General features: G+C 31.5%; 1 protein-coding gene across 7 annotated transcripts in view; it reads right to left on the bottom strand.

Moving 5' to 3' along the window:
* Positions 1-2,461: 2,461 nt before the first annotated feature.
* Positions 2,462-25,898, bottom strand: part of LOC127710464 (fibrinogen C domain-containing protein 1-like) — a 47,365-nt gene continuing 23,928 nt past the window's right edge. For 3 of the 7 annotated variants that reach the window (XR_007986201.1, XR_007986203.1, XR_007986202.1), the window contains exons 3-5: positions 24,880-24,976; positions 24,564-24,728; positions 14,936-19,441 (exon numbers count right to left, since the gene is read on the bottom strand). Coding sequence is in view for 4 of the 7 variants with exons in the window: in XM_052216333.1 (XP_052072293.1) it covers positions 19,179-19,462; positions 24,564-24,728 (449 nt within the window). In the remaining 3 variants the exon portion in view is untranslated. Of the gene's footprint in view, positions 3,142-14,935; positions 19,463-24,563; positions 24,729-24,879; positions 24,977-25,898 lie in introns of those variants that run through there. The other 4 variants (XM_052216336.1, XM_052216333.1, XM_052216334.1 and 1 more) reach the window with 4 other exon arrangements.

Here is a 25,898-nt window from a genome sequence, read left to right as displayed (position 1 = left end):
TAAACGAAAATCAATTACTTATTTAATATTGTCGTTGATAAACCACTTGTACAAAACCTATATCTTATATATCAATCCCACTTTTATTTCATATTTTAATTTTACAAATCCTTGTTTCAGAACAGAAATGGTTGTTGTTGTTTACATCATGGCAATAGCCTTCTTGGCATTTGGAACTGTATCAGCGGATTTAAAATGTAGAAGTAAATGCGCGACAGATTTTTTCCAGTGCATTGATGCGTTAGGTGTATAGAACGAAAAGAAGATAATCAGTGTCGCAAGTATTGTGATGAACGGTCAAAGAAATGTGAGAAAACATGTGACATTAATGATATAATACAGGACTAATGCTTACTAACTATTTTATTGGTCTGGTGCAAAGATGCATTTGAATAAAAAGATTTTTCGAAAAAAAATAGTTTTTAATTTGCAGGGTAATTAAACCATATATGAAACCTAAGATATTAATATACATTTTTCTTATATTGAAAATATAAATGTATACGGAAAATCTAAGGAATGCCAAAATTATGCGCCTGAAATGATATATTACAAGGAGAATTGTTACAAATAAAAAAATAAGAAGATATGTTATGATTGCCAATGAAACAACTCTCGACAAGAGACCAAATGACATAAGAAAAAATTAACAATTAAAGGTCATCATACGGCCTTCAACAATGAGTAAAGCCCATATCGCATAGTCAGCTATAAAAGGCACCGAAATGACAAATGTAAAACAATTCAAACGAGAAAACTAACGGCCTGATTTATGTACAAAATAATGAACGAAAAACAAATATGATATACAGTGACAAACGACAACCACTGAATGCCAGGCTACTGACTTGGGACAGGCATATATAGAATGTGGCAGGGTCAAAGTCATTTTCTTGACATGATGAGCAGTGTCAGATTCCTATATTAAACAAAGATGTATCAAAATATGAAGTTCTTGCAAAACAAGTGTTTAGTTTCCATGATAATAGACATGAAGCCTACAATCTTGTTGTGAGATTTTACTAATATTGAAAACAGAAAATACAATGACAGATCCAAGGAATGTCATAAAAAATTGTGACATGAATGATATATCATAATGAGAATGATTACGAACTCCTACATGTAACAAAAATGCATCAAAATAAAATGTTCTTGGAAAACATTTATCCATTTTGAAAACAGAAAACTACTTTTTACTTTGCAGCACACAATAAACTGATAGTCGATATTTTTTATGTTATTATCTCTTTCATTCTTTTTTCGCTGTTTCAGAACTTAATCTAATGTATTGTGGGTAAAATTTTCAAAAGCGTACACCAAAACGCCGTGATTGGCTTACAACGTCCCAAACAAATCCTTTGATTGTTGTGTCGGTGTGTTACTGTCTCATTAACATATAACCAAACTCCGCATTCACGATCGAGTTTCATACATTTTATCAAAACGAAAGTTCCTGTTTTGTTACTTTGAGATTGTTCTTTCGTCTTTTTTTGATATTCAAATAGTGGTTTAATGATACAAAAAATCCATAAGTCTGTATTAAATTTCTTTTAGCAAATTGCAACTTCCCGCAAGTAAAACTAACCCCGTACGATTATGTTTTCTTTGTTTCTGGTAAACTTAATTTTCATACTTTTTTCTCTGTTTTAAAAAAAAAATCTCAGTCTAGTCTTAGACAATAACATTCACGATTCAAATTTTACCATATCAGATGCGCATTTCGAAAACAAATGTCTCTTCAGTGATGCTCGAGGCTAAATGTCTAAATGGAATGAATAATGTGTTTCGTTTTTTTCATTGTACAACTATTGGACGCTTAAACATTGGTAAAACATTAAAAAATAAACCTAACGCAAGAGAACGGTTTGAAAAAAGAAAAAAAAAAAAACAACACCAAAGCAGGAACCTTTGACTGGCCAAATTGCAACATAAATCAGTTTCAATTAATACAAACATAATTCTTAAACTAAAAAGTTACATTGAAAATATACCAGTTCTAAAACACAGGGTACTGGGAAATAAAACCTGTGTAGACGAGTTATTTCCGTGTTTCAATGTTAGGTTCTTTCAAAAACAAGAGGCGAAGTTTCTTTTGGTGATATTATTTGCTAAACGAGAATTTTATCCTAAACAAAGAAACAACTAATTAGAACCAATTAACAAATTAACAAATACTTACATCAACTGTATCAATATTTTCTTTTCTATCTATAAAGCTTGGACATTACGTTCTTATACAAGAATAAACAGAGGTGATATGATTGCCAAGGATAACTATTCACCAGAGATCAAATGACGTAGATGTAAGTAAATAAACATCGTACAGCCTTCAAAATGAGCAAAAAGCATACCGCAAACTATCAAAGGCCCAGACAGAAAACCAACGACCTGATTTACGAGCAAAACAAAAAATAAAAAAATGATAGCCATCGATCACCGAAAACTAGAACAAGTCGTGTTTCCAACATGAATTTGAGAATAGATTTTTATTAATTTCCCGTTGTTGCCATTTTTTCATGCTGACAGAATCTAATTTCTATACATTTGAATAAAGAACATTGCGCAAAATAAATCATCGAATGAAAAACAATGGAAACGTTTTCCCTTTCAAATAAAAAAAGAAAACACATGTGAATTGAAAAATATGTAGGACATATATTTGATTAACTTATAACACAACACATACCAGAGTAGTAGCCTACATTGTGGCTAATTCATGTATATGATTACTATTAAGGACCAACCAGCAAATTCAATAGTTATAATATGATATCAGGTATCTAGAATAAGCTTAAGATATTTGATATACATGTATGACCGGAAAGACTTTGTTCAATAATGTTAAATACTGCTTTTTTTTTTATCTTATTAGGTTTTACAGAATTCTACGTATCATCATGGTTGTCTGTTTAAGTGTCAATATATCTAATGTCGGCTCGTGTAACCAGTAAATGCCATGAAAATCATCTGACTTTTCTTTTGAATACTCTCCATTAAGGTTTGTCCACGTACAGTCGATTTCTTCAGTAAACCACCACGGACCACCATCGTATTTTGCACAGTCCAAGTCTTTGAATTTAACATTGTGTTTATCCTTTGTTGAAAATGGCTTATTACTGTTTTTCTCTAAAATATTTCCTGTATAAGACAGATAAGAAGGTTACAATAAAAAATAAACGGAGAATGTGTCCATGGGACACATATGATACCATCGCCTGCAAAAAAATGTTATAAAGGGACACAACTAAAGAACTGTAAAAGTGACGCCAACCAAATTTCAACTTGATCTGTGTTTTTCAGCTCTCGTCACGATGTAGCTTTCGGTGGTGAAACAGCTAAAAAAAATCAATCAATCGTATGACAACAATGTTTAACATCTTTAATCTTAACAATATTAACGATTATCTTAATAATTATGCGATAATATTGATTACTCGTATTGATAGTATTGGAAAAATAAACCCAATAATCATTCATATTTGGCAAAGGCGTCACTGAAATATTTGCCACTGGACGTTAAACGAAAGAGTATACTCATTGCTACAATTTTTCTCTCCAGAAAAAGGCACTGCGCATAATCATTTAAGTTGGAGAACCAAGCAGTCATAAAAAAAATACTATCAGTAGAAGTCTACGTAAAACATGTCATTTAATATGTGAACTAACGGAAAATTGTTAAGACATACATTTGTTTTAATGTATGACTGGCCAAATAGATATAAGAAGATGTGGTATGAGTGCCAATGAGACAACCCTCCATCCAAGTCAAAATGTATAAAAGTAAACCATTATAATAGGTCAAAGTACGGTCTTCAACACGGAGCCTTGGCTCACACCGAACAGTAAGCTATAAAGGGCCCCAAAAATTACTAGTGTAAAACCATTCAAACGGGAAAACCAACGGTCTAATCTATATAAAAACCAGAAACGAGAAACACTTATGAACCACATCAACACACGACAACTACTGAAATCAGATTCGTGACTTAGGACAGGTGCAAACAAATGTAGCGGGATCTTCTTTTATCAAATTTTACATACCATCATCTCATTTCCCGGAGAATCTCTGTGCACACACGAGATTAATAAAGTCTTATTTTTATTTACTATAGTATATCTTTTTATTCTGATATGCATCGTGTTTAAAATAAGTCTGAAATGCTAATAGCTCATTTCTTGTTTGCTAATTGATTGATTGAATATTGTTATTTAACGTCCAGTAGCTAATATTCCATATCAGGGCCTAGAAAAAGTCGGTAATAACTCCCAAAAATTGGGTTAAGTAAATTGAGTTGACTTGGATGAAATGAAGGCATTTTGAACAGGACGAAAGGAAATGATGATTTATTCTGGGTAGGGATAGAAATTATTTTATAACTTACTTATTTTTTGTTTGAATTTTTTTACATTATGAGATGTCGGGGCCGTATAGCTTATAGCTGACTATATGGTATGTTTTTTTGCTCATTGTTGGAGGCCCTACGGTGACCTTTATAGTTGCCTAAAACTGCTTAATTTGATATCTGTTAGATAGTGATCTCATTGGCAATAACACCAAATTTCCTTATTATATATAGCTACTGTTTTTGTCAACTATTGTTTAGTAAAATATTTTCTTATTAAATATTTGAATATGGCGAATGCATGCCGGAACAAGATTATCCACTAGTTTACAGCAACAAACGTAAACAAATGAATTACAGACTCCTGAATCGGGACAGGCACATAAAGACTGTGGCGGAGTTACACATGTTTGCGAGCACTCAATCTTCCTCCACTAACCTGGGACAATGGTTGAACAGCACAACTTAAGAACAAACTATAAAAATCAGTTTAAAACACGTTTTACGGTTAAATAATTAAATTATACTCGAATTTCAAAAAAAGATTTCGTTTAAGATAGTGTTTAAAATGAAGAAATTAATTAAACCAGTAAAATGAGATATCATAGCAATGATATTGAGGAATTTGATATTTTGTCAGTCTTCTTTTACACATATTTCACATTTTAAATTATTCAACCATGTCAATGACATCCATAAAGCAATATTCGAAATTAAAGAATATGGCGATAAAAGTCATGACACAAAATTACACCTCACCAATTAAAATTACAAAAACAAAGGAATGGCGCATTTATAACTGATTTACATTTTTATGACATTTAATATTGCAAAGCCAAGAGCAAATGAAAGTCGCTTTTACAACAGTAACAGTAACTGTTCATCATTTATAATTTCCAGCGAGGCCTTCAACTTGTTTTGAAATTTACAGTTTGTATCAAATTAAATTACATTTGATATTTGAGGCCAAAAGTTCATTGCAAAATATGAAAAAGAAAACAAAGAGAATTATATTTATAAAATGACCATATCATTCATAATTAAATTATAATAAACAAATGACATGAGTGGTCATGAAAATAATTATATTTAGCTGCCTACATTCAATATATATCGACCTTTCTACATACCAAAAGTTCATACCCCAGCAGTTCTTAAATTCAGCAAGTCGACATTGTTGTCTCATTATAAGTCTATAACAAGAGGTAAGTTTACTTTGTTAACATCAAATAAATATGCATGTTGGGTATAAGACAATAAGACACCAACTGGAATAACACGAGGACGAAAATCATTGTGTTTCTCGAATTAAAGGAGTAAACTTTACGCTAAATTCATATGAAACGAGTTTCTTGAAATTTTAATGTTATCGAAATTATTGAACCAATGCATGCATGTATACTAAACTAAGTCTTGCATGGAAAACAAATAACATTGCATTCAGTAGTTGTTGATCGCAAACTAATTTTACTTTCGAGTTCGTTGCCGAAGTTTACCGGATTGTGACATTAATAAACAATCATGAAAAGGGAGCACGTGGAAAGCGTGACAGATAAGTAAATTGAAAGAGAAATGACGTTTGTTTTTATATTTTCCATGTGTTCCCATTTGTGTATTAAACTATTCATTAACAGTTATTAAATCATTTGTTGTATTAAATTTGTTCTTTAAGAATCTGATATTTCCAATTACCTTCAAGAGCACGTGTTTTTACATTCTTTCATCACGGTTTTCCTCCTCGCGCTTGCGCTGTGCGGTGGCCGAAGTTATAACGAGATGTCTCGTAGTTAAGGTCACTGCATACGGGAAAATATCGGAGAATAAGTTTCTGGGAAGTAAATAATTCAATATCGGTACATTTATGAAGATTTTGATAATATAAAGGATTTTCTTTAAAAAAATCACGTTCACTTCTTTTAGAGTAATACTCAACCATTTGAGTATATAAAACATGTTCAACTTTCTTTTTAAATTTGAAGTTTCATATGACTTTAATTTTAGATACATAAGTAAAATTCAACAAAAAGAATTTGAAAAAATACTCATTTTAACTTATGTATGTAAGGTTTGTAGAAACCCGTAATCTACTAGAATCGCACTATTCATATTGAATGTGTTATATTTCCCATTTTGTAATTTGAAAATTTCATTTTACATTAAAGCGGAAACAGGTGTACCACCCCTTTCATAAATAAGTATTGTAAAAATAATTGTCTTATAGAAATACGTTAAAATACATTCACAAATGACAAAAGGACAAGGCATAATTTTGAAGTGGAAACCATTCGTGCCCTCTCCAATTGCGAAAAATACCATAAATACGTTCGAAATTTGTTGGAATCGTGTGAAAGCCCTTAAACACATGTATCCAATGTGTGAAGCAAAAAGTACATTTGAAATTGTTCACCGGCCACTTGACGTTAAGTAAACGAAAATCAATTACTTATTTAATATTGCCGTTGATAAACAAAAGTTAAATCACAAAAATACTGAACTCCGAGGAAAATTCAAAACGGAAAGTTCCTAATCAAAATGGCAAAATCAAAAGCACAAACACATCAAACGAATGGACAACAAATGTCATATTCCTGACTTGGTAAAGTCACCTGTACAAAACCTATATCTTATATATCTATCCCACTTTTATTTCATATTTTCATTTTACAAATCCTTGTTTCAGAACAGAAATGGTTGTTGTTGTTTACATCATGGCAATAGCCTTCTTGGCATTTGGAACTTTATCAGCGGATTTAGAATGTAGAAGTAAATGTGCGATAGATTTCTTCCAGTGCATTGATGCGTATAGGTGTATAGAACGAAAAGAAGATAATCAATGTCGCAAGTATTGTGATGAAAGGTCAAAGAAATGTGAGAAAACATGTGACATTAATGATATAATACAAGACAATTGAGTACGAACTCGTTTCTTTATTAAAGGCAAATTGACAGATTTCTACATGTAGCAAAGATGGGGATTGCAGTTAAATAAAAATCTTATCGAAAAACTAGTGTTTAATTTGCATGATAATAAATATGAAACCTAAAATATTAAATACACATTTAACTTATATTGAAACAAGAAAATGTAATGAAAAATCTAAGGAATGTCAGAAAATATGCGACATGCATGAGATATTATAAGGAGAATAAATACGAACTATTTTCTTTCTGTAATGTACAGTGTCATATTCCTACATGTTAAACAGATGCATCAACATCATAGGTTCTTGCAAAACTCGTGTTTGCATGATAATAAATATGATACACTAAATCTTGATATACATCAACATAATTATCTCTTCCATTCTTTATTGAGTTTAAAACCCATATTCTGTGTCTAAGCATATACACACATAGAGTTCAACTTTATTAATGATGGAAACCCAACTTGTTGCGATATGAAATTTTCTCTGAAGTACAGCTATCGATATAAGATTGCAGGACACATGATTTATTATCATCAGGTTAAATATATTGAGCTTTCTTTAAAAGTAGTTGCGAACATTTGTGTATGTGGTATTGTTTTCCTTGTACTTGTGTTCTGCTTTCTTTTGTAACATTTTTATAGAATGCAGTTCGTTTAAACCTTGTATTCTAATTCTACGCTGCGTTTACTATTTATTTTTTTCTATTTTTGACTTTTAAATACTTTTACCTCAAGCATCGCTGAAGAAACATACATGTAAGTGCTGTAATGTGAATGTTTTATTTGTTTTTAGTACTAATTTTCATACTTTTTTTTTGTGTTAAAAATACTAAGTATTGTCGTAGGCAAATGACGAAATGGAATGCATGCATACTGTGTTTTCTTCGTTTTTTCATTATTATAAAAATATTGAACGCTTAGCATTCGTATTCAATGATGACCTAGCTATTCGACATAAAAATAAACCAACGTTAGAGAGGATTCAATAAAGGGAGCACAAATGTCTCAGATTAACTTTGCCTGGTCTAGTTGCAAGATTAATTAGTTTCAATTTATGTAAATACAATTTATAAACTAAAAAATCATCATTAAAATGTATCATTCAAATCATGGCAGTACTGAAGCATTGGAAACTGGGCGAATTAAACCTGTGTAAGCACTGGATACTGGACGAATTAAACCTGTGTAAGCACTGGATACTGACTAATAAAACATGTGTAAGCACTGGCTACTGGACTAATAAAACCTGTGTAAGCACTGGATACTGGACTAATAAAACCTTTGTAAACGGATCATTTCCATGTTTCAAGTTTGAAATGATACTTTAAGGTTCTTTCAACACATGATACAAATTTCTTTTGAGGATATTATTTTTGCCAGACGAGAAATTTATCCTGAATAAAGAAACAACTTATTCGAATCAATAAATTAACAAATACATTAACTTTATCAATATTTTCTTTTGTACCCCGATAACGTACGGACATTAAGTTATAATATAAGAATATGTAGTATGATTGCCAATCACACAAGTATTCACCAGAGACCAATATGACGTAGATATAAGCAACTATAAGTCACCAAACGGCCTTCAACAATGAGCAAAACCCATTCCGTATAGCAAGCAAAAAAGTCCCGACATGACAAAATGTAAAACAATTCAAACGAGAAAACTTACAGTCTGATGTACATGTATGTACAAAACAAAAAACTTAAAGCAAATGTGATCGACAGCAACTTACGACAACCAGCATAGGTCGTGTTTGTCACATACATTTTTAGGGCAGATGGATTTTATGTAATGAACGATCAATTTCCAGTTGTTGTCACTTTTTATGCTTACGTCGTTATAACAGAATCTAATTACAGGACTAAATATTTGAAAAAAAGAACATTGCGCAAAATAAATCATCGAATGAGATATAAATTAAACAATATCGCGTTCAAAAAAATATAAAAACCCATGTGAATTAAAGGATGTGTAGGATATATATACCAAAAAGATATCACATCAACCAAACTACACAATTAACATGATTAAACAGAATATACCTACCGTTTTTTACCAGAGTATACGTAGTAGCATGAATTTTTACTGGACTTGAAAGTTGTCGGGGAAACATCGTTATTTTTTAAAACGCTTATTATAAATGAGAATTCAACGTTCATTATGAGACGACGAACGGGGAAACATATTCGTAAATGAGACAACAATACAACTTCAGAAATATTTGTAACCAATAGACATATTTTTATCTTGTGAGTTGATATTTTATTGGAATTTGGTGGGATATAACTTTAAACTGAAAGGGAATTTCAAAATGACGCGGCAGTTAATGGTGCGTATTTCTGAAATAAGAACATTATGAAAATATGTTTTATTTATTGTTTCATCAACCATGATAATTCATAAATATGTATGGCTTTAATCTCATAACTTTAAATGTTTTATCATAAACATTAATGTTTCCAGTTAACACAAATAAATAATATTTATTTACAGAAATGTGAAAGTGCGAAACACCCTTTATAGTAGGGTGCCCAGTCAACGAATTTTATCGATTTAGGTTAACGGAATAACACACGGCTGTATTTGATATCATTGGAAAGAGGAGAACAAGACTCATCGAAATATAGATGTCGTCGTTGTCTACAGTGGTCACGATTTTCTTAAATTTGGGTCAAAGGTCAAAGCTAAAATTTCAAGGAAAACACAGAGTCACGTTTAGACAGCTGGTCGCCCCTTCATATATGCAATTATAGCAAAATAAATTCGAATAATTCAAAGGATCATAAACATAGTTTCTATATTTAGGACTAATTTGATATTTATGTTGGCAAATATGGTTCGAGATTGACATTTGTACTTATAGGGTGCACATTTACAATTTTCATTCAGCTGTTAAACAACAGTGACCTTGACCTATTAAAATTTCCAAATTCGGAAATTTTTCATAAGATTCATTACAAGTGATCTCTTGAGATGTTTTTTTTTTTAGATATTAACATGCATAAGTTGTCCTTCCAAAATGTTATTTTCCGTCTTTTGATAGAAGGTGTTCGCAATGATTTTCTGGGAAAATATCAAGTTTTCTTTTGGTGAGTGTAGAAGCACATAAAACTGTACTTAGTACCAAAACTGGTGTAATATTAACGTATAATGAATTGAATTAGCAGGTCTGAGTATATCTATGCTTTATAGAAATAAGAAAGACTGCAAACAGTGAAAAAGGGGGAGTATTGTCCGTCAAAGTTATGAAAACAAAGTGACAATTACAAAGAGGTTAATCAATCTATCTTACAAACTTATATGCCTTTTTGAGCATAAATTGGCCTACAATTGACATGAAGTTAAAGATTATCTACAAAAAGAGGGTTGTAACAACATCAATCTAATTAAAACATAGATCTCTGATTTCGTTATCCTCATGTGAGTTTATGTATACGAACACGCGAGTTAATATAGTTCAGAATTTTAATCAGATTGAAACATAGAAAAATTGCCTAAGCTAGCAGTAACTATTACGTTTCACTGTCGACTGTTAAGTTGAAAGCCCACCGACCAGGTTTAGATTAGAGAGCTAATTTCAGTTGGTTTTTTAAATCGCACTCGAAGCAAGTTGCAGAATGCGAGGCATACAGCATACAATCTGATGGTGGAGGCGGCAACACCGTAAACTATTTGTATATCTTTATATTTCAGAGGGTACAGGAATGGGATGAACCATACTTTGTATATAGATCCTTTGTGTTACGAAGTTCCCGTCTGTCATATAATTATTTTCCTTGACCTCATTTTCATGGTTTAGTGACTGCTAAAAAGCTGTTTTTTTCCCCGTCATGTCCCTTTGGTATCCTTCGCATCTCTTTTATCATGAGTTCTAGGATACATTGTAACAATATTTGGTTACTAATATGTGGTATCCTTGCAAGGTCAACATGTCGGTCATACATGGTTCACCTGGCCTCGACCTCATTTCATTGATCAGTGAACAAGGTTAAGTTTTAGTGGTCAAGTCCTTGTCTCAGATACTGTAAGTACATAAAGTAGTGGGTAAAATATATTTGGTGTATAGAATGGTAGCAAAGTGTACATGTCTTTGTGACCGAGTTCATCTGTCTTTACCTCATTTGCATGGAACATTGATAATGTTAAATTTATGTAATACTTGTATAATATAAAAATAAGGAGATGTGGAAGTAGGTAGTTATAGGCAACCGTACAGCCTTCAATAATGAGAAAAACCCATACCGTATGGTCGGCTATAAAAGACCCGGATATTTAGGCCTCAGACTATATATTGATAACGTCCTTTCATTAGCTTTCAGTAAGGGACCGACCATTTGATTTCAAAAGGAGGGAGGAGAGGAGGATTTTGAAAATCAATAACTTGATCTGATATGAACTGAAAATCAGTGACTTTGCACAAGACCGGATGAAAATGAATACTCTGCAACATGAAATGCAGTATATTTAAGGATATAAATGTGTACAAAAGTGAAAATAAATTTTCGCGCAGCAAAGCCGCGTAAAAATAAGAATGCCTAGTAACAGATAAAAAAAATGGTCAATCCGGAAAAAAAGTTTCCTGCTGCCAGCTTGGCACATATAGGTCATGGGCTTCAGTGGTTTGCTCGAACAAACCTATTGCCAATTCAGCTTTGAAATTATTGCAGTTGTTTCTGCTGGTATTAAATATAGCAGGAACGGTGATACATTTTTGTTGTCTTTCACACCAAGGGGGGTTTAGGTCCAAAACAGCATGCAAGACCATAACATAGACCTGGTGTGCCATATTCCGGATGTGTTACCAAACCGACCGATTTGATTCTTATACTATAATTATAACAAAATTTCATTTCAATAAATAGTTGAAAGTATTAAAAAACTGAAAAAAACATATTCCTCCGAAGAAAATAATAATTTACAAAGTTAGCTGGCTATTCAAAACAAATAAATCAACCACACAACAAGCAAAAAAATGAGAAATGTAATAAGTGACCACTGTCCTTGTTAATGACCTAATAGTGTAAGCAACAAAATGATTGATGTCACGGGATAATCCGTGTTTAACCTATGCCAAAATGATGACTTAACTTGTGTTTTTAATTGCTAATTTCTTCAAAACTACTTTTATTTCACACATGAAATTTGACACACACATGCACCGTGTCTTATTGCTTTAATCAGAGTAAAAATTATTGTGATGATACACGTAGTAATTTTGCCTTCGATGAAAATGTCTGACTAAAATGCTGAAATAATTATACTAAAATCACTTAAATACTTTCCGCTTTTGTTATATGATATATTTAATGTATAAACTATATTATAAGTACTATTTTAACAACCAACAAAGAGCGTAATAATTTTAATTTTCATGTTAAAGATTTCCCGTACAATACGGTATCTGGGGGTACCCTGTAAAAACACGAAATTTAGAAAATCGTGACCATGGGAACTTACGACGACAATCATGATTGTAAAATATAATGATTTTCCTATAATTTGCAAATAAAAATAGCCGTGTGTTATCCGTTAACTTAAGCTCGTTAACAAGAGGACTTTTTGGACACTGGGCATCCTACTATTAAGGTTAGGCTAATTATAAATTATAATAATGAGGAAGTGAATACGTATATGGCTGTTCGATAAGGTTTCCGCCATAATTTGAAAGTTTTAGTGTATAAAGTGGAAAAATTAAATTATACACTAAAAAGAGTATTACTTAATGTGCGCTACTTGCTGAATTAAGATGGGAATGAATAAATAGATTTGTGAATAGACAAGCAATGTTATCCTACTCATCACGAATAAAAAACCTGCCTGAAAATCGATTGAATAAAAAAATCTGGTAACTTAAAAATGTAACTTTAAACAGTAATGAATACGGAATTATATAGATATCGAATGTATTCTACAGTAAAGGAGTAGTTGCACAATAATATATATATATATATATATATAATTATTAGATGGTATGAGCAAATCAGTCTAATACGGATAATTCAGCATGTGCAATACTGGTGACGTTGACTGTCCTGTCGATATAAATCCGGGGTAAATATTGGTCTTCGAACAGGGCCAATACGGGGGCCAATACGGAAAAGGCCGTATTGGCCCCCGTATAAGCCCATGGGCTTCACTTCCTGTTTTAATTTACTTACGCCTAAGCTTACTTTACAGTTAACTTTGGACGTAACGTTATGCATAAAATACATTTGTATTCATATATTTGAACTTAATAGCATTAAAAGTTTAAATGATGTTCAGTGTTTTGTAACAGTCTTGAAACAGAAATATTTCTCAGCCTTTTCGAGTACCACTTCCGATTATTTTTACTGTTTCATTTCCGTTGATCAATCATCAGAACGCAGACGATTCTAGAGCAAGAAAAGTTAAACAGTCGGATTAATTCTTCCCAGCTGCTTAATATTTGCTAGATAAAATAATTTGTAATAGCATAAGATTAAGTACTCGGACGAGAAATCAGAAATGACATCTGACAATGTTGACAAAAAATCCATCGTGAATGCGAAAAGACAAGTTCAGATATGAATTTCTGTATCTTCTACTTTTAAGTAAGTTGCTTAGTTTAATTGAAGAATTAAAATCATTTAATAAAAGTGTTATGAACTGGCTGGTTCTGTATTGGCCCTGTTATAGATTCGAGGTTAGCTGTATTGGACCCGAGACTCGAAGATTTTTTATAAATGTCCATAAAAACGACCAACCAGAAAATTTAAAAGGTATGACACACGGTTGACAAAAAAACCCCGGGTTTTATGAGTATTGCCCAGCCCAGTGGGGAATACTGGGAAAACCCGGGTTTTACCGGGTAATACTGGGCAATACTGGGTAATACATAAAAGATATGTGTATATATATATATCTATATAATGTCTAAAAATAGCAACAATCAACATCTAATCTATTTAGGCGTAGACATTTATATATATATATCCGTTTATTTGGCAATCGCCAATGGCAGTCAGCAGGGTTTAAGAACATTTGTTGTTCGACCTGTTAGTCAAATGCGTTTTGTTAAAATATACTTTTTCACTTTTTTGGTCTTTTGGAAAATGTTGCTTGTGCTGTATTTAGACCCCTCTAACAAGAAATTTGTTTTGCATGCACACGTATAAAAATTGCTGTTTTTATCCAACGCAATCATAGGTTTGAACGTTGTTTTCAATTTAGACCTGTTTATATCTATATATATACATGACATAGTATTTTAATTTATAAGTTCACTTGTTTGAGACTCTTATTATAAAGGGAATTAATCTGAGAAAGTATTGGTCCAGCAACTCTAAGACATACATGTAAACACATAGACAAATATGAAAAGCTTTGTAAAAAATCCTCCTAAAAATCTATTAAATTGCCATTCTGTCAAAATCAGTCAAACTGTTAACACGAAGCCAAAGAATTCAATGTTTTGTTTGTTTAAATATATATAAACTAATATTAAGAATAAACGATTAATTATATGGAATGAAATGACTTTTAAGTAATTTTTGTTCATTGCGTGAACCCCTGGAATTTTTTTTACAAAATGTTAGTACACTTATATGTGCATCACTAATTAATAAGTAATTATTCAGATTATAACAAAGATTTGTTGATAACAATAATCAGCATTTTTCATTAATACAAGTGTTCATGACATGTCCCTTTAGGGTGTTTATTTAGCAATATGATTGTATAACAATTAAAATCTTCATTTCACTATAATACTGCACTAAAAAAATTTTTTTTCAAACTTCGGATTATTGAAACATTGCTTGGTTATAAACAAGGTGTATCAAAAAATGTGTAAAAATCTTACTTGTATTCTGCCTACATAGAATTATTGGAGAAAAGGAAGAAATTGAATATTCAATCCTGAATATGACCCTCAATGGTTATCTGTATAAAATGTATATAAGTTAGCGGCAATAAGTAAAATTATGAATTAGGCTTAAATCCTAGGCAATTAGCTAACGCCTAGGCATTAACTTATTGTCTGAAATTTTCAGGCATTAAGCTTATATCCTAAAATCTGTTGATGATTATTCAACCTATTGCCAAACATCATTTCAGGCAATAACTGAACTTTGGGATAATGTTCCATGTAAATGTACATTTGGTGAAAAATTCTTGATGTAAAGTATTGTTTATATCATATTCCAAATATTAATATACATTAATTTGATGTAGTCACGTTTCTCCAACATTTGATATTTTTGTATACAGGTAAATAATTTCTTGTTGGAGAAACGTGAAGTTTTTGCAATACGGATTAATGAAATTTACCTGTTAGTGGAGTTACAGTGAATCCAGCTCAAATTAACTTTTGAATAATCTGACGGATTGATTATTGAAAAAAAAAAACTGAGTCAAAATTGGAAAAATATTCCCCAAAGAGCACTAATATACAAAACAGTGATTAACATCGAGGATTTTTCTCAATGGAAAATGCTGTAAATTGCTGACACATTAAAAGTGTTATTCAACAATTTAAATTTAAACGGGGTAATGGTAAGATGATCCCTGCAGACAGACATTTACACTTTTCAATCATACCATACACCAAATATAGTTAGCCTATTGCTTAAATATAGTATCCGAAAAACATTTATTGACTGTAGTGCAAAAAGCAGCTTCTCTAAGTAATGCTGACGAATGCTCGTTAGGCGGAATAACGGGTATCTGCCAGTAAAGAATATATGTGGTGCTAGTTAGAGTTGATGCCTTCAACAAGTTGAATAAGCGGTCGTATATATGTCTGCTCACTTTTATTGGATAGAAGACTACAGATGAGTTGGTATATTGCGTGCACTGTAGAGTTGAGCAAACTGGGAATGGTACTTTTTAAAGGAGTTGCATTAGTCCAATTTATTTAATATTATGGGCAATGAGTTATTTTGTTAAATTTCACAATTTACAAATCACGGTGCTATATGGAAATCAGGTTCATGCATTAAGTTTTTACAGAAAAAATACAAGACTAGATAATATATGTAAATTGTGCTCTACATGGGGTTTTGAAATTTCTATAAGTAAAAATGTAGTTATGATACTTACTAGGAGGAAAACTGTAAATACAACTTAATAACTTGGCAGTCTCATATTGGAAATAGTTTTTAGCAGAGGCAGATTATATGTGCCCGGTCTCCCTTATGGACCTACATATATGGTTGATGCATAGACTTTTTATATGTCCCTCCAAACGTTGCTTACTTTGGGGGACCCGGACCCCTTTATCAAAATCCTGGATCCGCATCTGTTTAGGATTAATTTATTACGAGAACATAAATTTGCATTATAATCATATTCAAAATTTACGAACTGAGTGCGTGAATATTATTTTGAAGTGTAGGGCTGGTTGCGCCCAATCTAGTTCTTGTACGTAATTTCATACAATTTAGTATGAAATTTCTTACAAGAATCAGATGGGGCGCAACCATCCATACATTTAGAAAAAAAAATATTTATCTTTGATTGGATGAAAAATTTATCATCTTTGTGAAATATGTAATTCCTTGAAATCTTTACCGGACCAAGCTGCAATGGGTGGGGTGATCCATCTCATAATATAAAAAGACAGAGTCCAACTAAAGATGCGGAACGATACTGTTATCTTTTATTGTAACTCTAAAATTGTCAAACCTTTTTTCAAGCTGTCATAAATATTTTTATTTAATACTATAATCGGAAATTATTAGAAGAATTTTTATAAAAAGTACCCCATTTATTTTTGAATTTTCTGAATTTATTTTTTATTTTACATTTATTTTTAAAAAGTATAATATGAAAATTGTATTATACATTGTATACAGGTCTCACTATAACTTTCTAAAACAACAATTTTAATTGCTGTATAAACACCAAGCCCATCTATTGTTTAATACTTGTTGGATAAACGTTAGTTGGATTTTTAGAATGTTGGAGAAACGTGAATAAACCATTAATTCAACAGATCTTCAAATTTTAGTATTTTTTTTATATTAATAACAGAATTAACTTATATTTCTTTGTGGTATTACAAATATTCATATGTTTCAAACAATGATTGTATCTAATGAAAGGAGAGGGATTGATGATTCTTTTTGAAAATTGTAATTGAAGAAAATTCGCACTTCACTTGTCGAATTGATTTTGGTCTGGTCAAAAGTAGACAAATGCATAGTTATGAGTTTTTACTGACATCTTCTTTCCATTGATTTTATTGGATATATAAAACATTACTGTTAAACATTTTGTTAAATGTCCCCAAGCAATCTTGTCTTTTTCACTTCATAATTTGTATTATTTGCATTTATGTGACATGTCTATTGAGGACAGATTTCTTAGAGTCTTTGCGGTCTAAATTTTAATCAGTGAAAACAAGGAGTATAATGATCTTTTGGCAAAGATTGAACTTTCACCTTTTAGAATCCCCAGAAAAGACGGCTACTATAGACTACTACAATTAAAAACGGTATTGCATTGTTAGCATTGGAGACTTTGAAATGTAAAAAGTAAAGTAAAGGAGGATAATGAGGAAAATAAAAAAAAAAATGTTTTTCTACATGAACTGTATGGCACTTTGGAAAAGGCACATGGACTGGTCATGGCGACAGAGATCGTATGATTTAACCAACTGATAATGGATATGCAAATATTTCTCGTGATTCCATGGCTATGCAAATATTTCTCTTCATTCCATGGCTATGCAAATATTTCTCGTGATTCCATGGCTTTGCAAATATTTCTCGTGATTCCATCGAACTATTTCTTTCACTTTGTGAAAATTGTAACATGAAGAAAAAGTATTTAGGGAAGGGAGTAGTAGTGAACACACATTTTATCCAAATAGTTCAACAGAAGAGAACAGAATGATTTAATGGATTTCAAATCGAACCCAGATGGAAACTATAAATTTCTATAAAATCCCCTTACAAAAGTTTGTAACATTAGAGCTCTCACGTCAAAATGTGTTTCAGATTTGACATTTGATTTAATTGCTGTTTTTACAACTTTTGGTGTGCCCCATAAACTGCAAAGTGACATGGTTGTGAGTTTACAGCTTTGGTCATATCGAGTTAAAACTAAAGTGGCCAGAAATAGTGACTTTATTTCAGGTAAATGACATTTTAAACTTCAATTCTTATCATGTTATTGTGTACCAACTGTATTTTAACTTTGAATAATTGTCTTTTTATTGACTCGCATTTACATTTTAGGCATTGAGATTAATACCTTGACACATTCTTTAGGATTTAAGAATAATGTCCAACATCATCTAGGCTATAGACTTACTGCCTAGGCGTTAGTTAATTGCCTAGGATGTAAGCTTAATGCCTAATGTCACTTATTGCCTCTAACATATATATTTAGCTATAATACTATGAAACTACACCATTTCTTTACTATTTTGTTTAAAAATAAGTTTAAAAATCATATTGCCTAGTATTAACTATTTCTGTGAGTATTGCCCAGACCGGGAAATCCCGGGTTTTATCACCCTGGTAATACTTGGTCAACCCTGGCATGATATCAGGTATCGGATCGTCTAGAATAAGCTTACGACTATTATACATATTTACATGGAAGTGTTATCATTTATCAGCAAAAAGTTCAGATTTTAGCAATCAAACCAGAAAAATACAAGATAGTAGACGATTCATATTGTCACACAAAAGTAGTGATAAGGTATCAATTTGATGACAGAAAGTGTTCCTGCATCTGGAAATTTGAGATAATGACACTTTTCCCGTTTGATCAAATCTATTTGCTCCTTTGAGAACAAGAGAAAAGATAAAATTTTTATGTATTACTAATATGTAAATCAGATGCATGTAATCGTCTCATATCTCATACATAATATATAATCATACGGACTAACGTTACATACTGCTATTATTTATATTATCAGGTATTACAGAATTCTACGTATCATCATCGTTGTCTTTTTAAGTGTCACTTTAAAAGAGTTCTGCAAGTCACGCCAGTAAACGCCACCAAAATCATTTGACTTTTCCTTTAAATACTTTCCATTAAGGTTTGCCCACGTACAATCTCTTTGTTCAAAAAACCACCACGGACCTTCTTCATATATTTCACATTCTTTGCTATCGAATTCTATATTGTGCTTATCCTTTGTTGTAAATGGTTTATTATTGTTTTTCCATAAACTATTCCCTGCATAAGAAATGTAAGAAGCTAAGAATAAGAAAACTAGATTTTAAATGAATGTTTTAAAACATGTGTATACACACATTTTAAATAAGAGAATTTTTTTTCCGTTCAGAGCTGACGCAATTTCAATATAAATTTGTCATCGATGTTTTAAGGACATTATACAAACCGTTACAAATTGTTCAATTCTTGTTAGTGATTACTAAATTATGGTAAATGCTCACTTTCTCATTAAACAATATTTTATAACGTTTTACCGTACATAAAATGTTTCAATATGCACAAGTTTCAGTGCCTATAAAAGAAATTTATTAAAATTGTTTTTAATATTTTCTCATATTTTTCTTTATTCTTTGGTTTGTCCATTCCAGTTTTTTTGCCTGTGAGTTTTATAAAAGTATCATTTTTGATTGCATTTTTGGTATCTTTCGCCTCTAAATTTTTGCTAAATCAAGCTTTAAGAAAGAAACAACGTCGCTTTCTCAACAACAAACAAAATATGTCAGACCTTTCTGTAAACGCTCGTCAGCTATACTTATAAACCGATTCAAATAATATTAGTTTCTTCGAAGAAAAAAAGACAATTTGCTACGTTCCGATACCCTGAGATCACTTCAGTACAAAGCAACTTAAAGTTATTTTCTTGAGAAAAACTGATATCAGGAATTTCTCATTATTAAAATTATCCAAATAAACAAAGAGTATACACAGCCTTATTTGATATTCAAGGCATGTGCAAATAGAACAAACAACGGGACATCTGACGGTCAAATTATCTTCAGATATTTGTGGTGACTATGTTCAGGGAATGCATCTTTTTTGTTGTCAAAGGACATTTATTAAGCTTTAATCAAAACTAACCAATTATATTATATTTTAGTGTGTTATTGAAATATAAAATAAGGAGATGTTGTATGATGAGACAATTATCCACAAGAGACAAAACGACGTCGATGGAAACAACTTTAGATCACCGTATGATCTTCAACGATGAGCCAAATCCACACCGCATAGCAAGATTTAAAAGACATCGACATGATAAAATGTAAAAAAAAATCATACAAGAAATCCAACGGTCTAATTAATTCTGACAGACACTCAGAAGTTCATAATCCATCAATGAATACAAATATCGATTATGCAAAAAGAAGAAATCGTACTTATCGCATGGGTTTCTCTCCATTAAAATTGACACTTTCAGAGTCGGCGTAACAAACATTTAATGATAAAGTTGAACGAAAAACGACGTTTGTGTAACGTTTTTCTCCTCTCGGAAACCGTAGAAAGTTTCGAAAGATTTCCTAAAAAAAGATTTGAAACAAGCATTTCTCAAATTTGATTTGATTTTACATGTACATGTTACTTCAAACGCTGATACATTATTGTTCATCCTTAATTTGTTTTGAACTTGTTGGAAAGATAATTTCATTTTTTGTTGTTTGGATCCAACCTAAACGGCTTTTGGCGAACTTTTCTCAAGAGTAATTTTTAAAACAAATAAAGGTCACATGTCAGACATTTACACTATCTCAAGATTCCCATTTAGTAGACAAACACTAAGAGTTCTTGTGAATATATTATCATTTTTAGACACGAAAAATTCAAACTTAATAAACAACGAAGAAACAGTTTTGACCAATTTTACTGTAGTCATGCTAAGGGGTTCTTACTTATACAGTTTTGAATATGCATGACATAATTGGAGTATGATATAAAGTGTTTTTGAAAATATTTAAAATAGCCAAAGTTCCATTTCTCCTATTAAATGGTGGATTCATAATGACGGTACAATATGGTAAATTTCATATGATTGCAAACAATTAATCCATGTATGAGAGCTTGCTGGCAAAGGATAAGTCCCAATGGTGTAAGATTGTCACATCAAAATTACGGTACAGTATGGACAAGATGATATGACGACAAATAATCCGACCAAGTATGAAATATAAATAAGAAGATGTGGTATGAGTGCCAATGAGACAACTATCCATCCAAGTCACAATGTGTTAAAAGTAAACAATTATAGGTCAAAGTACAGCCTTCAACATGGAGCCTTGGCTCACACCGAACAACAAGCTATAAAGGGCCCCAAAATGACTAGTGTAAAACAATTCAAACAGGAAAATCTATATAATAAACGAGAAACGAGAAACACTTATGAACAACACCAACAAACGACAACCACTGAACAACAGGCTCCTGACTAAGGACAGGTGCATAAAAATGAAAGCTTTCTTTCAAACGGTCTATAAGTATTGATGTGTCTCGGGCAGACGGACAGAATGAGACTATTTCAATATCCCCAGCGGAGCAAACGCAGGTGAGAATATAACGTTTTGTTATAATGTATTTATTCATATGCACAGACACGTAATTGTCATACATATTATGGACATTAAAACATATTTATTAAGACCCAATACAAATGTAAAGGAAAAACAACGATTAGATATAAAGTCACTACTCAATCAATTTTTGAACTTATGAAATACAAGTATGATGGGATTGTGGTTACTTCAATTTACAGCTGTACAACTGAGTTTAACACAACAGAGAAAGGCCAAATATTATGAATGCAGGTAGAAGGCTGCTATTTATAAAGTTAAAAAATATTTCATACAACTTATCATACCTGTTGTTGTTATAACAGTGACCGTCTAAATCATGTTTTTCTTCATATAGTTTTTCGTGGCTTTTATTTGTTCCCGTAATGATTTATTTCTATGTATATAGAATATGGATACAACAATTTTTAGGTTTCTCGAGAATACCAAATAAAGAAAATCTGTATTAAACATTAGGTCAGTATTTATTTTATTCTAAATCCAAGAGTGGACTTCCCGTTGTATGGCTATGCATTGACGAGAGATTTGTTTGGAAAAAGAATTCATTTTCCCCTGAAATTCAATGTATTTATATATTTTATTGGGACGCGGAAATTGTATTACAAACATATTTATGTTTGGCGGGACTTTATGAGTTCCCCATTCATTTGGCAGTTCAAGGAGACAATAAACGGACTTAGAACTGTCCCCCTCTGGAACATATCTCTACCCTACCTGTTCTATGTTGGAGGGTATAAAATTATTTCCTAGGGTTCACTCTTGCCATTGAGAGGAATCCTCTCCACTTCTGGTAACAGAATTGAGGTGTCACCTCCGCAGTACACGTAATTCAGGTTGTTTGCACATAAAACATCGGAGGGACTGTTGTTTTTGCAGAGGTTTGTGTAAACAGAGGGGGGTTCTTCGTGCAGTTCATTCTTGCACGTAGGAAGGCTATTTTGGACACTTATGTTATCATAGGGTCCCCGATATGCTCTTTTCAATTCAAAGGCTATCGGGTTGTTTGTCTCCCTGGAACTGGCAAAACATTTTTATCTGCAAACACACGATGTTGTATATATATATTATTTGCATTATTAGTAATAAATATTCTGTATTCATTTCTCTTTTCTAAAAAAACAAAGAGTTTTACTTGTTTTGAATTATTTCTGTTTATTCCTCTTTTCAATATTTATTTTAAACATTTTATGGTTTTTCAATGGTAACCATTTTCAGACTTCCTATTCAGTGTGGTTGTGATGAAATGTCTCTTCTAATTATATATAATTTGTTATTGCAAATAGTGGAGATCATTTTGTCGATAAAGTGTTTAGTATTGTCTTATTTGAAATACCAAGTATCTATAGGAACTAATATTTTAACATGTGTTTTTGCGCAAAAATGATAGTATTTGGGAAAAGTATTTATTTCATTTATAAATTAATCTAACCTTCACAAGACAATTATAAAGGATTTTGATCATTTAAAATATTCAGTCCTAGACCATATATCAAATTGTCATGACAAAACCTTCACAGTAAAACATATGTTTTGTCCCTGGGAGTGGTGGCCCAACTAATATTTCGCTGCCTTAAGGTGGCTGGGGCGTCTTAATCAAAATTGATAGAATTTTTTGATAATTTGTCAAAATGGAAGTTCTTATCATGCTTTATTCAAAAATATAATAAAAAGTATGGGTCACCGAATTTTTTTTCACGCTAGAGGTTGTGCAAAATTGTCAGATTTTGTATAGATTATGCATGAAATTTTGTGTGATAAATAGAAAACTATTTGATAGAACTTTAAGATAAAATGTGAGAAGATAGCTCTTATGAGACGCTTTCAGATAAGAAAAAGAAAATAGGGGGTCACCGAACTTGTTTTCTTGCTACATATCAAAATAGGTAAATTCACCACACTTTCTATTATAAAAATTACTTTATCTGAGTTATCTCCCCTTATTTAGCAAAGTTGAAAAAAATCTAATCAAACACAAATTAGGTGTTTTTGAGAAATTACAGCCGTACTTATGATAAAACACACAATTTTCTATATTTACATAAAAAGTCTTCTACATAAGTTACATACTACTCTCAAAATTTGCATATTTCATGAAATATCTAGACCAACGTTATCTGCTACTTCGAAATCCAAGATGGAGGAAGACACCCGAGCCACCTTAAACATGTGTATTCTGAATTTACCAGACCAGATGTCTACTGTGCACCTTAGGTTTTGATATTGAAATTAATGCAACACACCGTATGTCGTATATTGGTTAAATTATCAAAAACTGTTCGGATTCCCACACTACGCCATGATTTCTGAATTCTATTTTCTATAATTCACTTTCATTAACAGTGTATATATGCTTGTGTGATATGGCAATATATCTTTCCAGTACTACATTTTGTTTGTTGGGAATCTTTTTACTGGCTTGTCTAATGATGAAGGTGATAATTAGCTTTAGCCCACTTAAACAGTTCACCTAGTTTGTCGTATTGTTACATTTTAATGTTTGTTGTATTACTAGTATTCAATAAACCATTATTACATTTCTATAGACCCTTCCAAAAACTAAAAGATTTCAGGCAAACTTAAAGCAGCCCAGCTTATTTCATGGATTAATTTGAAAACCTTACACGTTGTTTATTCATATGGACTTAATGTTTTAAATCCGACATTTTACATATTATCTAAATGTCTGAAATTTTCCTTTATATCCTGTGAAGATTTTGGGGAAAAAAATTTTGCTAAATAAAAGAATATTTTACTTATTATATACTAGATATTAAATTTACCAGCCGTTCCGCTATATCCTCCAATAGACAGTTTGTAATTCGAAAATACACCGCCTATTTTGAAAGAGTTATATCTGGCAAATGCTTTGTTGTTTTTAAAGTCTTCTATCATTACCATCAATTCATATCTACCTTGGTCTGTAATTATATAAAGGTTACTGTTACCTGAAACAAATATTAACAATTAAAGCACAATATTTCAGATTATGGTGTATTCTGTTTCAAATCCGACATTTTACAAGTTGTCTAAATAAAAATTGTCTGACATTTTCCGTTTATATCAAGTTAAGAATGTGAAAAATAAAATAATACAAACCTAACCAGAATTCTTTACGTAAATTTCCAAAGCCATTCTCATAATCAATCCATTCCCGATTGAAGTCCTCTTCGCCAGTTGCTCTGTGTTGAAAAACCTTAAATCAATCGAAATGGTATTATAAATAACCCGCTAAAATACTATCACTCACCTAGGACCAAATGAAGCGTGAGACTTCACAGAGATATGATAGTGGCATAGCATTTTATATTTATTATAGCGATTTCTCATAAAGAAACCACAAGAAAAGGCAGACACAATTGAGAAAAAAGTTTATAAATTAAATTTTAAACTGCTTAGTTTGCATGTTTAAAAACAATTTTATGCAAAAAAGGGCCGATAACAGATGAGACCGTCTCACCTTTTAGTAAATTTTTAAGGTCAAAGTTCCTTTATTAAATTAAAGTAGCTCATCTACTCTAAAAGCTTAGCTCACATTTTTTTGTTATGTAAAGATCCGAAAAATATATAAAAGATCTTAACAAAATAAAACTTATATTCATTCATTTTATCATTAAAATGTGAAACCAACCAAATGATATATACAATGCAAAAAAAGTCAAATAATCCGGCGTTGTCCGAAGTGCACAGACCCCAATGGTAAAACATCTCTTAGGACAAAAGTTTGTACATGTATAATACACCGTTAATTATCATTGTCATGTCAGTATCCCATGACCTTGTAAGCTATGTAACAATGTCATTGTTGAAGAAGACATTTATATTCCACTTCAATGTCCATCACTTTGGACTGAAAGGTCGATTTTTGTTTCTGATATATTAAAATAAAAATTTACTTATTTTAATGCTTTAGATGACCATACAAAATTCATATGGTAGATGTCAAATGAAGATCCCATAGTTGTTTATTTGAAAATACATTTATTGATTACTTTGATTAAGACTTTAAGAGCAAAATTAAATAGTACGATATGAGTGACCCTCCAGCTCTTTAGACACTTTACAGGAAAATCTATCTACAAAGTTCACACTTTGTCTGTTGTCCCCCCTTTCATATA

Source organism: Mytilus californianus, unplaced genomic scaffold (assembly GCF_021869535.1).
Source record: "Mytilus californianus isolate M0D057914Y unplaced genomic scaffold, xbMytCali1.0.p SCAF_8, whole genome shotgun sequence".
In the NCBI taxonomy this organism is placed as follows: Eukaryota; Metazoa; Mollusca; class Bivalvia; order Mytilida; family Mytilidae; genus Mytilus; species Mytilus californianus.
Note: the sequence above shows the minus strand (reverse complement) of the source record. Positions and strands in the feature narration are given on the sequence as shown.